The sequence below is a fragment of the Nomascus leucogenys genome, chromosome 18, assembly GCF_006542625.1.
Source record: "Nomascus leucogenys isolate Asia chromosome 18, Asia_NLE_v1, whole genome shotgun sequence".
Lineage (NCBI taxonomy): Eukaryota > Metazoa > Chordata > Mammalia > Primates > Hylobatidae > Nomascus > Nomascus leucogenys.
Window position 1 is genome coordinate 55,134,727 of NC_044398.1, and position 15,112 is coordinate 55,149,838.

At 35.6% G+C, this 15,112-nt stretch overlaps 1 protein-coding gene across 11 annotated transcripts in view; it reads left to right on the top strand.

Moving 5' to 3' along the window:
* Nucleotides 1-15,112, top strand: part of ABI1 (abl interactor 1) — a 118,847-nt gene that overhangs the window by 89,409 nt on the left and 14,326 nt on the right. For 6 of the 11 annotated variants that reach the window (XM_003269377.4, XM_003269380.4, XM_012502768.2 and 3 more), the window contains exons 4-7: nucleotides 5,283-5,297; nucleotides 6,026-6,126; nucleotides 7,377-7,517; nucleotides 11,056-11,156. In XM_003269377.4, the coding sequence (XP_003269425.1) occupies nucleotides 5,283-5,297; nucleotides 6,026-6,126; nucleotides 7,377-7,517; nucleotides 11,056-11,156 (358 nt within the window). Of the gene's footprint in view, nucleotides 1-5,282; nucleotides 5,298-6,025; nucleotides 6,127-7,376; nucleotides 7,518-11,055; nucleotides 11,157-12,418; nucleotides 12,500-15,112 lie in introns of all 11 variants that reach the window. The other 5 variants (XM_003269378.4, XM_030799006.1, XM_030799005.1 and 2 more) reach the window with 1 other exon arrangement.

Genomic DNA, 15,112 nt, shown 5'->3' on the forward strand with positions numbered 1-15,112 from the left:
TCCAGGGATGTGGCTAGGATTGTAGAAGAGCTGAAATTCAGTTTTAATTCAAGGTGCTTTAAACTAGACTGATCTCTGGGGTTGGAGTTTTGAGAATCTGGGGAAAATGTCTTTTGTGTTACTATCCACCTTGGGATTTAAAGAAAAAGGATATATTTATGTATGCATGTATGTATACATATATACCTGTATACGTGCACGCGCACATACACACACACACACACACGCACACACACAGACTCACTTCTCCCCATTTTGCCTCACCTTGATTATTCTTCCTCCCAAAGCAATACACATTTATTAAAAATTTTTTCTGTCATTGTCTTAGTAGTGAATATCCTCCATTACCTTATCCCTCAACGAGTAATTGTGTTTAACAGTTCAAAACATAGTACTTAGCTGAGTAAAAGATGAATCCAAATTTTGCGAGGTAGTTTTCGGTGAGAAAATTTAACTATTTCATCATATATGTGTAAGTGGGAGGTGTAAACAGCATAATATATGCTGAAAGTATATGAATGTGAATTTTGGAAATCTGCTTTCTAGCCGTAATATGGATACATTAGACACAAGGGTAGGGGGTTTGTTTTTTTTTTTTAGATTTTTTTATTGTGGTGAGATACACATAACATAAAATGACTAACTCTTTTTAGGTGTATAGTTATGTGACATTAAGTACATTCACATTGTTGTGCAGGCTATTTTAAAATATATTTTTGGCGAGGGATGAAGGTGCATGGTCTGTGAGAAGAATATATTTTAGAAGCTGATTATTTGGCATATTTGTCTATAGTTTGTTTCTGTGACTGAAAAATACACACATACACACAATTACTTTTTCCCAGTAGTCTTAATGCTGCGTTATTTTCTTAGTTTTGTGTTCTCTCTAAAGGATCATTGTTGGCTTAAATATTTCCAGAGCATTGTAGAGGTGTGTGAAGGTAGAAATTTTGGTAGTAGTTAACGAACACATGCCAGGCCAAAATTATTAGAAGGAAAAGTTTATTTTAAAATTAGTGTTTTGAGGATGGTGAGACACTGCTTACAGCTTTCGAATTATTTTTGTATCTTTCGCCCACTTTTCTATTTAGAAGTTTCTTTTCTTACTGACTTGTAAGAGTCCTTTGTTTTCTGTTTGAAGAGAGTAGCCCCTCATATATTGGCAAATATTTACTCAGATCGCTGTTTGGCTTTTGACTTTGATGTTTTTTGGTATTTAAGAAATATACATACAGAATGTTTAAAATTATATCTAAATATATTAATATTTTTCTTATCGCTACTAGGCTTTATGCTTACGATTACCATACTCCAAGATTAATATTCCATTGCATTTTCTTATTTTGTGATGTAAATTTTAGTGTTTTGGTATTTGTATTTAAATATACCTGGGTTTTATTTAAATAGTATTTATTGTGTTAATGCATTTTATGCTATGAAATAAACAGTACATATTAGTTTAATAGGAATTTAAAAATATGCAAAATATCCCAAAGTAAATCTGGTTTGATTTTTGGGAATAATAATAAGATATGTATAAGAGAATCCCAGCAAAGAGAAACTACTAGAACCTATTCATAAAGGAGAATGAAAAGAAGATGATCTTTGTAAGTGAGCACAGGGTTTGAGAGGAAGCTAGAATAGAGAAGGCTTGAATACTTAGCAAAGAAATTTACATTTATTTTGATGAACACTAGTAATAATTAACAGCCTGGATCATAATTTACAAAGGACTTTTCATATGTAGTTGGCTCTTTGTATCTCTAGGTTTGCATCTGTGGATTCAGCCAACCTTGGATAAAAAAATTCTAGAAAGAAAAAGTAAAAAATACAAGGACAATACAAGAATAAAAAATAATACAAATAAATACAATGTAACTACAATTTACACGGCATTTACTTTGTATTAGGTATTATAAGTAATTTAGAGATGATGTAAAGTATACTGGAGGGTAGTGTTGGTTATATGCAAATACTACACCAGTTTATATGAAGGATTTGAGCATCCTTGGATTTTGGTATCCATGGGGGTCCTGGAATCAAGCCTCCTTGATACCAAGGGATGACTGGATTACTGTGTTTTTGTGTGCTTGTTTTTAAGCTTCAAAATATTATGTGATCTAGGAGTTGTTAGATTTTATTATTGGTCTTAAAAGATAAACTTAGATACGTTACTTTTTTTGGAGTTTGAGTTTACAGTGTTTCATGAATCAGGCAGCTTCAGACCACAGGAGACATGAAGCAGGGGGAAGTTCAAGAAAGCAAGACAAGCAAAATATTTGATTGGTTAGAATTTAATTGTGGTTTCAGGCCGGGCGCGGTGGCACACGCTTGTAATCCCAGCACTTTGGGAGGCCGAGGCGGGCGAATCACGAGGTCAGGAGATCGAGACCACGGTGAAACCCCGTCTCTACTAAAAATACAAAAAATTAGCCGGGCGTGGTGGCGGGCGCCTGTAGTCCCAGCTACTCGGAGAGGCTGAGGCAGGAGAATGGCGTGAACCCGGGAGGCGGAGCTTGCAGTGAGCCGAGATTGGGCCACTGCACTCCAGCCTGGGAGACAGAGCGAGACTCCGTCTCAAAAAAAAAAAAAAAAAGAAGTTAATTGTGGTTTCTGATTAGTAAAGTTCCTAGTTAGAGGTTAGTTGGAGGTTTCCGATTAAGTTTCTCTCAGTTGTGTTTTGGTTTGCCTAAGTAGGAACCCAGAATGCTGGAGCCGTCTCAGCCTAATGGTCTCAGCCTAATGGCTTTCTGATTAATTTTTTTTAAACAGTGTAGAAACTAAAGCTTTATAATATTTACATAGGAATGATTTTTTTTTTAAATTTTAATTTTATAAAGCAGAGGAGTGAGTTAAGAATCATTTCAAAGAAAGAATTGGCCTTGGCTGGGTGCAGTGGCTCATGTCTGTAATCTTGGCACTTTGGTAGGCTCAGGTGGGGGGATCACTTGAGGCCAGGAGTTCGAGACCAGCCTGGCCAACATGGCAAAACCCCATCTCCTAAAAATATAAAATTTAGCCAAGCGTGGCGGCACACAGTTTTAATCCCAGCTACTTGGGAGGCTGAGGCAGGAGAATCGCTTGAGCCTGGGAGGCGGAGGTTGCAGTGAGCCAAGATTGCGCCACTGCACTCCATCCTGGGCAACAGAGCCAGAAAAAAAAAAAAAAAAGAATTAGCATTAGACATTTAGTGCCTATGACATACAAAATTATGATGTACTTAGAAGATAGGGAGGAATCAAAGGGAATTTCAAATAGATTCCAGGCAAATGGTAAAATTACTCATCCATAAAGGTAAATGTTAAGGAAACAAAGTGAGTTTTTTTTTTAAAAGAGACAGAGTCTCACTGAAGTGCAATAGCTCAATCACAGCTCACAACCTTCTAAGCTCAAGTGATCCTCCCTCGTCAGCCATCCAAGTAGCTGGGACTGCAGGTGTGTGCCACTATGCCTGGCTAATTTTTAATTTTTTTTCAAGAGAAGGGGTTTTGCCGTGTTGCCCAGGCTGGTCTCAAACTCTTGGGCTCAAGCAGTCCACCTGCCTTGGCCTCCCGAAGTGCTGGGAGTTATAGGCGTGAACCGTGCCTAGCCTGAAGTGAGATCTTAAGGAAATAAAAAAGTTTCATTTTGGATATGTTTTGGGGATATTTAAATAAAACATTTTATAGATTTCTAACAAAAATATTAGTATTTTGAGGTGTAAGATGTAGAGGTTATTTCCTACTAACACTTGCCAACATTGACACATCTGTATGTATAATAACACTTAATAGAGGAGGCTGAACTTCATAAGAGGTTAAAGCTTACACCATTGCATAGTAGCACAGAGTTCAAGTAGAATTTTCATTCCCAATCTAATTCTTCTTTTATTCTTTCCATTTGGGACCAACTTATACTTGAATGCTAATTTTTTTGTTTCTTATCCACTTGAAATGACAAATGAAGATATGTGGGCATATTTAGAATATTTTCTTGGTTATTTTAGGATAGTATTTAGTGTATTATGTATATACATTATAAGATATACATTGGTATGTAAGTATATACTATACATGTATAGTATATATCATAATACAGATACCAAAGTATACATTAGTATATTTTATCTTCAAGGATCCTAATAATGTTACTCAAATTTTATTCTCTAGATGTGAAATGTCATGGTTAGGTAGGGTACCAGATGTTATTTCCAGATAGAAGTAAGCAGTATCATTTTAAACAAACATTGAAGTGTACCAAATTTCTGGCACAGTTTCTATAAATGAGAATGTATCCAAGAGACACCAGATCTCTTTGGATGATTTCCTTTGATACTGCCTTGTGGCCACCTGAAAAATGGTAGTTACTTGTTGAGAATGTCAGATGTTATTTAAAAAAAAAAAAAAAGCTTGAAGCCCCTAAATCTATAAAAAATTAGACTCTAAAACCTGAAGATTTTTTTTAGTGACATTGTACAAGTAGTGATGCTTTAAGACTACACATTGTTTCATGTTGTGTAGGCGAGTCAGCTTTAATAGAAGTAGCCTTTAGGATCAAAACGACTTTTCTTCAACTTTGAATTTTGACTTAACTGGCTCAGATGAAAACTTAGAACTAAAGCTATTTAGAACTTCCTATTAGTGTTGGCCTGCTCAGGATTGGGGTTCAGAAGCTAGGAATGAGAGAGTTTTCCAGACCCTGTTTGTTTATTTCTTAGTTAGAATCTGGCTAAGCTATCACTGTGCATGATGAGTTTGTTTTTAAACATTGAGATACTAGGTCCTTTTTTCGTTTTTGAAAGCAATCTGTGGTTTTGAATTTTAATGTTTGCAGTTTATCACTTTTTAAACTATACTACCATTGAAGTAATGAATACTCATACTTGGACATTCATTATCCAGTAAAGTATTAGGTCTCGTGCACCGATATGTTAAAATAGCTTCACTTCTAATGTGTTATGGTGTTTGTATTTAAATGAGCGTATTTTTTAAATCATCTGTTATTTGGTTGGATTAGTTCCATAGGACAAAATACTGACTTAAAAAATCATTGAGCCTGCGTGAGATTGGAATAATTAAGTGGTGGTTTCCTTATGAATATAATTCTTTTGAAAAATACATGAAACACATGAGTATTTCCCCAGTACATATGGATATCTTTTTCTTTACAAAGTATTTGAAACATGGCTGGAAAAAAGCTTATTAACATGAATTGAATAACTGTAAATGTAAACCTGTCCTATCAGATATAACTTACCTAGCATTAATGTCTACTTTTTCCCCCCTTTTTTTGCCAACGTAAAGTGGCTAAAAGCCAAGGTAAGAGCCATTACTTATCATTTGATCCACAGTGTTTCCTCTGTATTGATAGAGGCCGCAGAGCCACTAAAATTTGAAAACTCTTCTTATGTCTGTCTGCTTTTCCCTGTAGGATTTATGTAGATTAAATATACTCAAGTTCAGTTCAAATAAGCAACATTTAGCTTGGCTGTGTTAATATATCAAAGATATATTGACATCTATGTTTATATAGGAACATTAATTTTGCTAACATTTATTGCTTTGCTCATTTTTCGATAGTTGCCTTGCTTTCATTGACTTACAATTAGGAGGTTTCCCAGACATCATATGTGACTTTGTTACTGAATTGTTAGGATGAAGATGATTTTTCAGATGGGTATTTGAGCAAATTGACAAGTAAGATCTGTAGTTTATGTTCATGCACACATTTCAAAAATTTTAGGAAACCTGGTGTTTGAATGCAGATAAGTTTGATCTCAGTGAACATGTTTAACAATAATATAAGATATTAAATCCAGTCATCTCACCTGTATTTGGCTACAATGTGATATGAATGGCATAAAATAATAGGAAAACCAAGTGCAAGTGGTTCCTTGACTTTTTAAACTGTAGTACCAAAGTCTTTATTCAAACTGTCTGGGAATCCTTAATTCACATTCTGATATTAAAAAAAAATAATACATGGTGTTAAAACACCAGGAGAACAATTTGATACAAAAATAAAAGCATTTCTTTCTACATTTTAGCATGGAAATAACCAGCCTGCAAGAACTGGCACACTGTCGAGAACAAATCCTCCTACTCAGAAACCGCCAAGTCCTCCCATGTCAGGCCGGGGAACACTGGGGTAAGAATTCAACTGCATTTTGCAAAAGAATTCATATGCTAAAGGAAAAGATGTTTCTGTGACTTAAGTTTAAGTGTATGGGATCCATGCCACAGTATCCTCTCTGTGACACTACCTTTTACAAATTCATTTAAATTCCTATTTTCCTGAACAGAATCCCAAATGAATCTGCCAGCTTTATAATATTCTCTATAATCTGTACCAGGAAAGTTTTTATATATGTATAAATGGCATTATTTATTTTTTGTCATCTACTTTTTAAAAAATATAAATCTGACTTGTTTGTTTTAAATGGAATGATTAGAGTATTCCAAATGGTGCCTTTGCATGTGTTTACAGTATCTGTATTGTAGAACTTTGACTAGTGGTCTACTTTTGTGTAGTATGGCTTAGTCCACAGCTCTTCTGTTTCCCCTATTGGTGTCTGAGACTTAGGGACTCTTTACTTTAGGAAAGTATGCACTTTACTTGTAACTATGCTTCTCCTGGTAATCTCAGGCCTCTTCATACTAGACTAGCTCCGTGGGAAGGCCAGTTGGGCAAGTAGAAAAGAAAACAGTGGCTTCTTCCTTCCTAGTTCTCAGTGTACTAAATATAGTGAATACTTGCCAAAGCATTACATTTCTTTAAGGTTGTTTTTCTTAACACTGGAAATATTATATTGAATTTCTTATTTTTTTGGTGGAGGGGTTGTTCAACAATCAATCTTTTAAGAAGGTCTTAGTTTTCATTTTTATTCATTAAACCCTCTGCCCCTGAAAAAAAAAATGAAGTTATTAAACAGAATAGTTGAAATCATTTATTGAGAAATTAATGATTAGAATGTATGTCTCCATTTATTGCCATATTGAGGTGGGAATAAATTGCAGCTTCCTATGTAAATAAATTTAGCTTCCTGTTTAAAGAACAGTGGCTTATGGGTGACTGGACTGAGAATAATGTACATTTTAAAGTTTGCTATTACTGAGCATTTAAAAAATTATAACCATAATTTTTAGAAATAAGGTTAGGACTTTAAATTACCCTTATCCTATGTTTTTCCTAGGAAAAGGTAACACATTTTAGTTTTCATGTTAAAGTAACAAAATTCATATATCCCACTGAAGAATATTTTTTAAAATTACAAACTTTTTCATATATATTTTTAAATCCTGGTATATATGGTCACAAAGGGAGACTCACATATTTTTGGGAAAAATACAGTTTTGTCTTTTTTATTCATTATTCCTTTCTCCACTATGCTTCTTTAGACGGAATACTCCTTATAAAACCCTGGAACCTGTTAAACCCCCAACAGTTCCTAATGACTATATGACCAGTCCTGCTAGGCTTGGAAGTCAGCATAGTCCAGGCAGGACAGCATCTTTAAATCAGAGACCAAGGACACACAGGTAAGCCTTTAGGTTGAGTATCTGAACATCTCTAAAGTGGGTGTAACTGACTGGTGACAAACTCCTATGGAGGTGCTGAGTAAAGGTGAGGTGCCACTCTAATGCTAATATAAAATGTAAAAGTTGGGGGAATAATATTATATATGTCCCTGTAAGTTTGTGTTATAACTTTTTTTTTTTAACTTTTTAAAACATCTATTTGTACTATTAATGGATTGTTTGTATTTCCTCCTTTTGATAGAGGTACAGACTGTATCAGACTCTACGGGTTAAGACTAAAGAATTTTTTTCTTTTTTTTTTTTGTGATGGAGTTTTGCTCTTGTTGCCCAGGCTGGAGTGCAGTGGTGCGATCTCAGTTTACTGCAACCTCTGCCTCCCAGGTTCAAGCGATTCTCCTGCCTCAGCCTTCCAAGTAGCTTGGATTACAGGCCTGAGCCACCACGCCTGGCTAATTTTGAGTTGAGACGGGGTTTCTGCATGTTGGTCAGGCTGGTTTCGAACTTCCAACCTCAGGTGATCCTCCTGCCTCGGCCTCCCAAAGTGCTGGGATTACAGGTGTGAGCCACTGCGCCTGGCCTTAAGAATGTTTTAAAATGCTCTTTTAAAAAAATTCAAGGCAAACCACTCAAATAGTTTTGGAGAAAAGATTAAATATCATAGGAATTATACAACGTGATTTAAACTTTCAGAGATTGAAGGAAAGAAGATTAAGCTTAAATCTGAGGGAGACTTTTTTTAAGAGAATCAGTATACTAGAATATGTTATAATATTATTATTATTATTATTATTATTATTATTATTATTATCTTTTTGGAGATGGAGTCTAGCTCTGTCACCCAGGCTGGAGTGCAGTGACGCGATCTCGGCTCACTGCAACTTCTACCACCCAAGCTTAAGCAATTCTCCTGCCTCAGCCTCCAGAGTAGCTGGGATTACAGGTGCACACCACCACGCCTGGCTAATTTTTGTATTTTAGTAGAGATGAGGTTTCACCATGTTGCCCAGGCTGGTCTCTAACTCCTGACCTCAGGTGATCCACCCACCTCGGCTTCCCAAAGTGTTGGGATTACAGGCGTGATCCACTGCTCCCAGCCTTGTATTTATTATTTTTAAATGTCCTAAAAATCAATTACCCGGTGGGTTTTTAAAAATTTAGTTACAGAGCATAACAAGCATTCAGAAAAGTATCCACTTTATTAAGTATACAGCTTGATGAATGGACACACACTCATATAACCATCACCCAGATCAGAAAATGGAACATTACCAGCAACCCAGAAACCCCTCATGCTCCTTCCCAGTTACCGCCTTGACCTTCTTCCCCCAAAATATAGCCACTTCAATTTTTGAGTGCTTTATAAAACCAGATAAATTTATTATATAACCAAATTTGTTTTATTCTTCAGTTTTCTCTCAATAACGTGGGCAGGGAACCTCTCTTTTGCCTTCACTCTTAGGTTGGTAAATGAGAGATAACTTATCAAAATGATTTATGGGAATTCCACTAAATAGGGTATATCAAGATGCGAGATGCTAGGTAAGCGGTATTTATTACTATTGCTGCTGTTAGTAAACAAATTGTTAAGTTGGTATCTGCAGTTACTGTATCAGATCAAGTTCTTTGAGGAACAAAATTGTTCTCTTTGTTGTTATTGAACTCTTGGATCAAAGTATAGTTTTTCTGTATAGTGGAAGCATAGTTCAACAAGCAGTTATTAAGTGTTGTTTCATTAGATATTAGGCATTTGTCAATAAGGCATAGTTCTTTTTTCAAGAGCTCATTCTGTTAGAACAGGGATCAGCAAACTTTTTCTATAAAGGGCCAGATTGTCAATATTTTAGGATTCGTGGGCCATATGGTTTCTGATGCAATTACTCAGATCTGTCATTGTAGCACAAAAGCAGCCATTGACAATATGTAAATGAATGTGGCTGTGTTCCAGTAAAACTTCATTTATAGCACTGACATTCTAATTTCATATAATTTTAATGTGTTACAAAATATTATTCCTCTTTTGATTTTTTTAACTATTAAAAAATGTAAAAAACATTCTTAACTCACAGGTAGTAAAAATCGGGCAATGGACCAATTTTAGCCCACAGGCCATAATTTGCCAACTCCTTGTTGGAAAAAAGACAGTAATTGAAGAGGAGCATAATAAGAGCATAAATACTCATATGTCTGTGATGCAGTGATGGCACAAAGCTAAGTATTGATCACCTGGCTTGAGGGAGTTAGGGAGGTCTTCACATCTAAGCTATGTCTGTTATATAAATGGCTTTTTTCTTTTTCTTCCATTAACATATGATAATTTAATAACAGAATGATCGTATTGCAGAAGAAAATAAAAATCTTATCCAGGCATTGCAAATCTTTGCCTTTTGAGTTTCTGGGCTTATTGAGCAAATGATGTAGATTTTAAAACATAATATGGAGCCTAAGGCTACATGTGCACAAATATATGTTTTTACACATGTACACACATTACTATAAACAACTGGATGGCACAAGATCTTATACCTTACTAGAAACAACTAGAGGGAGCCAGGTCCTAGAGCTAACAGGACAGTACATCCACAGGAAGTAAAATAGCGAGGAGCTGGTTAGAGTTTATCAGTAGCAACTACTCCAGAATGTCCACACTGAAACTTCACTATTGTCTTTCTTTGTCATTATGCTTATTTTCCAGAAAATTTCCCTGTGTTATCACCTTTCTTTGAGATGAGTGGAAGTTTTCATATTAATTTTAGACTAGAATGGATTACCCTTTTAATTTACTTCCACATCATTTGTACTTTCTCTTTTGTTGTATCTGTTACATTACCTTTTCATGTCAGTTTTCCCCTTATGAACTTCAGATGGTGTGGTTCATGACTGCATTGTTCACTGCTCTTCATAGCAGGTTTTGAATAAACAATTGTTGACTCATACTGTAAGATCTTGTTGGTGATAAATATTTCAACAGAGATGGTTTTAAGTACTGTGTTATATATTGGTTCCAGATAGGTTGAGAAGTAGAGTAAGCCATTTCAAATATTAGGATTAATATTTGTGATGAATAACTTAAAAATTTCTTGTTACACACACACCCCCACCCACCAACCGTCCCATTCCCTTCCACCCTCCCTCTCAATCTCCCTTCCTCCCTCCCTCTCACTCTCCCTTCCTCCCTCCCTCCTTTCCCTTCCTCCCTCCCTCCTTTCCCTTCCTCCCTCCCTCCTTCCCTTCCCCCATTCCTCAGGTTCTGCATCCCCAGAGTAAGGCAGTCTCGGGTTGAAAATACAGTATTCATGGGATGCAGAACCTGTGGATACGGAAGACCAATGTTTCATATTTGGTTCTGTAGGGCCAACTGCAGGACTTGAACATCCATGGGTTTTGGTATCCAAGGGGGTTCTTGAAACCAATCCTCCAAGGATACTGAGGGAGGACTATACAACATAAAAGGAGTATTTAGTGGCCTTGGGTGATTACAGTTTTCTTTAGAAATATGTCTCTAGAATTGGTTTTTCACAATTTTTTTTTTTCTTTTCAGTGGAAGTAGTGGAGGAAGTGGAAGTCGAGAAAACAGTGGTAGCAGTAGTATTGGCATTCCCATTGCTGTGCCTACACCTTCGCCACCCACTATTGGACCAGGTGTGTTATTTATTAATCTATGTTTAATACATGATAATATTTATGAGCTTTATTGTGGAAGGCTGAAATAAATTAGTCATATTGAGTAAAATTATTAATTAAATTTGTGATTGTTGCTAGAATAAAGGCTGATAACAAAGTTAACAATATTTTTAGATTGCTTTTCACAAAGTCTTTAGGATTTCACCAGCTGTTTCTCCTTATCTATACTGCATATTAAGTAGTTTTGTTAAGTGACTTTTTGTTGGCCATTTTGCTTTAGAAATATATTCATTCCTCAGTGTCCATGGGGGATTGGTTCCAAGGTCCCCTGCGGGATACCAAAATGCATGGATGCTCAAGTCCTTTCTATAAACTGGTGTAGTATTTGCATATAACCTACACACATCCTCTCATATTCTTTAAATCATCTCTAGATTACTTGTAATACCTAATACAATATAAGTGCTACTGAAATAGTTATACTGTATTGTTTAGGGAATAGTGACAAGAAAAATAAGTCTGCACATGTTCAGTACAGATGTAGCCATCCATTTCTTTCCCCGAAATATTTTTGATCTATGGTTGATTGAATCCAGGGATGAGGAACCCATGGATATGGAGGACTGACTGTATTTGCCTCACATACTAGTCAAGAATGACATTTATTATTTCAAGAGCAAACCAGTATTGTACAATACTCCAGCTGGAGAATCAGTGTCTATAAAGGTGAATTATGTTTCTAAGAGTTTTAATGTTGCTTTGCAGGCCAGTATCTACTCTGGTGTTTGCTTATTTTGTGACTTTGCTACATTTATCTATGATATTCAATATATATTTCAGTAAAATGCAATAAATGTAAAATAAGATTAAGATAGGAAAGTTATTTTACTTTTAGAAAGTATGAAAATTTAAGAAATCCTGGGAGAGCATTAAATTAGCCCCTTGATTTTTAGTAAATGAAATGGAGACTTTTTATATTGTTAAAAATGTATATTTTTAAAGTATGATAATGAAAAATGTTAGGAAAAAAATTCTTAGCTTTTCAAGCGTATTTTTGAAAAAGGAGAAAAAGCCACTTATAAACATAGGCATATTTAATAGTTAAGGCAGGTATAAACTCGGTAGCCTCTTTACCTACAAAATTCATAGTCATTTGAGCATGCTTTACGTGTGGGTATCTTTTTTCTTTTTCTTTCCGAAACATTGTACTTTCTTGCTGTTTCAAAATGTTGAGTTTTCTTTTCTTGTACTCTGACTTGAATTATAAACTATTTTATTAGAAAACATTTCTGTCCCTCCTCCTTCTGGAGCTCCACCAGCACCACCTCTGGCACCACTTCTCCCAGTGAGCACTGTGATAGGTGAGACTGCATAGCCATTGGAGCCATTGAACTCACTTTACATAATTCATAATCAACTCCTCTGTGCTAGTAGAGTGCTAGCTTTTATAGTTACTAGGTTGCAGGTGATAATACAAAGATTAAAGTATTAAATCTAATATCACTAACTTCTGGTGAAAGGCTTCTGCACTTACACAGTAAACAAATATAAAACAACTTTTTCTATAATATGAAATGCTTGGCTTATAACCAACTTAATGTGTTTTTAATTTGTTGTTTGTTTAGATTTTTCTAGTCTAATCCCCCCTGCCCCGTACAAGTGAAACTTAATTTGGAACTCTCTGGTATATACAACAGTCAAAGGATCAGGGTGAAGGTGGGGACAGGAGGAGAAAAATTGAAAGGCAAATGATATGTGTGGGATGGGGTACTCTGAGGCTTTCCTGTGGATCATAGTTTGAAAAACTCTGATATGGCCCAGTTTTTATGACATCTCAGGATGCTATGAAATAGTTTTCTCGATAAAATGCATTTAAATTGTTCACAAGTTGGGGATGACTGAACTGAGCATATAAGGAATTTTAAATATATTTTAAATGTCAATGTAAAAACCATTGAGTCTAGAAATACACAATCGCAGTAATCTGGGTAGAAATGGATAATGAGGTGTTTCAAATAATGAGAGCTGAGTTTCAGGTTAAGTGAAATAAAGCTGTCTAACAACATCGTTTCCAAACATTTGCACATACCAAGGAAAAGAGAGAGAGGAGGTAACAAAATGAAGACCCTAAGAAATTGTTGGTAGAAAATCTGTGAGAAAAAAATGGCCTCAACCCAATTAATAACCAGAAGAATTAAAATTAAAACTACAGTGAGATACTATTTTATATCCAGCAGACAGGTAAAAAGGTAGAAGTTTGCTAGTACCATTGTTGGTGAGGATGTGTGTTGGTGAGGAAAGCAAATTGCTGGTGGCAGTTTATTAATGTATACAGTCACTTCAGAAAGTAATTTATTGTTACCTAGTCAAGTTGAACATGTACCTACGCTAGATTTATCAATTTCATTTCTACATATTTACCCTAGAGCACTAGTTCTCAAAATATGGTTAAGGGACCCCCGAGGATTACCAAGATCCTTTCATGAAGTTTTTGAGGTCAGAGCTCTATTCATTATTTGTCCTTTTCATTCTCATTCTGTTATAACTATATGGTAGAATTTTCTAGAAGCTACATGAAGTATGATAAAGTCATTGCTTTGACGCCTAATGAAATGTGTACTTGTGTATTCATATGTTTTAAAGATATGTCAGTTTCAGTATCTAATATGGTAATTATCTACAGCTTTAACCATATCAACAAAAGGCTTTTGGGGTTGTCTAAGAGTGGACCCTAAGACCAAAAAGTGTGAAAACTGCTGTCCTAGAGCAGTGGTTTTCAGAGTGTCATCCCCAGACAATCAGTATCTGAGAACTAGTTAGAAATACAAATTCTCAGGTCCCTTCTAGACCTACCAATCTGGAAACTGAGGATGGGAGTTTCTGCTGTTACAATACAGCAGTCTATATTATAACAAGCTGTCAGGCCGGGCACAGTGGCTCATGCCTCTAATCCTAGCACTTTGGGAGGCTGAGGCAGGCGGATTTCTTGATCCAGGAGTTCGAGACCAGCCTGGGCAACATAGCAAGACCTCATCTCTGCAAAAAATACAAAAAATTTAGCCGGGCATGGTGATGCATGCCTGTAGCCCCAGCTACTTGGGAGGCTGAGGTGGGAGGATGGCTTGAGCCTGGGAGGTGGAGGTTGCAGAGAGCTGAGATTGTGCCACTGTGCTCTAGCCTGGGTGACAGAGTGAGACCCCATCTTAAACAAAACACAAGCCCTCAAGAAGAAATACTGATCAATGATGAAGTTTGAGAACCACTGTCCTAGAGATTCAGGAATTATATTTAGGAATGTTCTTAGTAGTAGTATCGATAGCACAAATCTGAATGAAACCAAAATGTCTAATAGTGGTAGAATGGATAAATAAATTATGATATATTTACATACAAATAAAATAGAAAAATGAATGACATTGATACGCTTAGCCACATGGATGAATTTTTCAAAATATTATCAAGGAAAAAGAGCAATTCAAAAATATGTACAGATTCATTCCATTACAAAAGTTTATAAATTTGTAAAAACTGTGTGTATTGTTTAAGGTTATATATGTGTATGTGTGTGTATATATATCTATATGATAAAAACTATTTACAGAAGAAAGAGAATGTTTAACATACACCTTGTGGGGGTCGGAGTCCAGGAGAGGAGCACACAGGAAGCCTCAGTAATCTTGTTAATATTCGATTTCTTGAGCTGTGTATTATTTAAATTTTTTTATACACACATGTATGTGTATAATTCACATGTATAACATATAATTATGCATATAAGTCACACACCCTTTGGATTATTTTATGATAAAATGTTAAATTCTAAAATAGGCTCAGAATTGCTAAATGATTGGCTTTTGTTCTTGAATCACCAATAAAAATAACTCGGTTTCTATACACTTTTTTATACAAGCCAGAGAAATGTAAAATCCTTTTACAGAGATTTCTATTAAAAATGGTTGGCTGGGAGTGGTGGC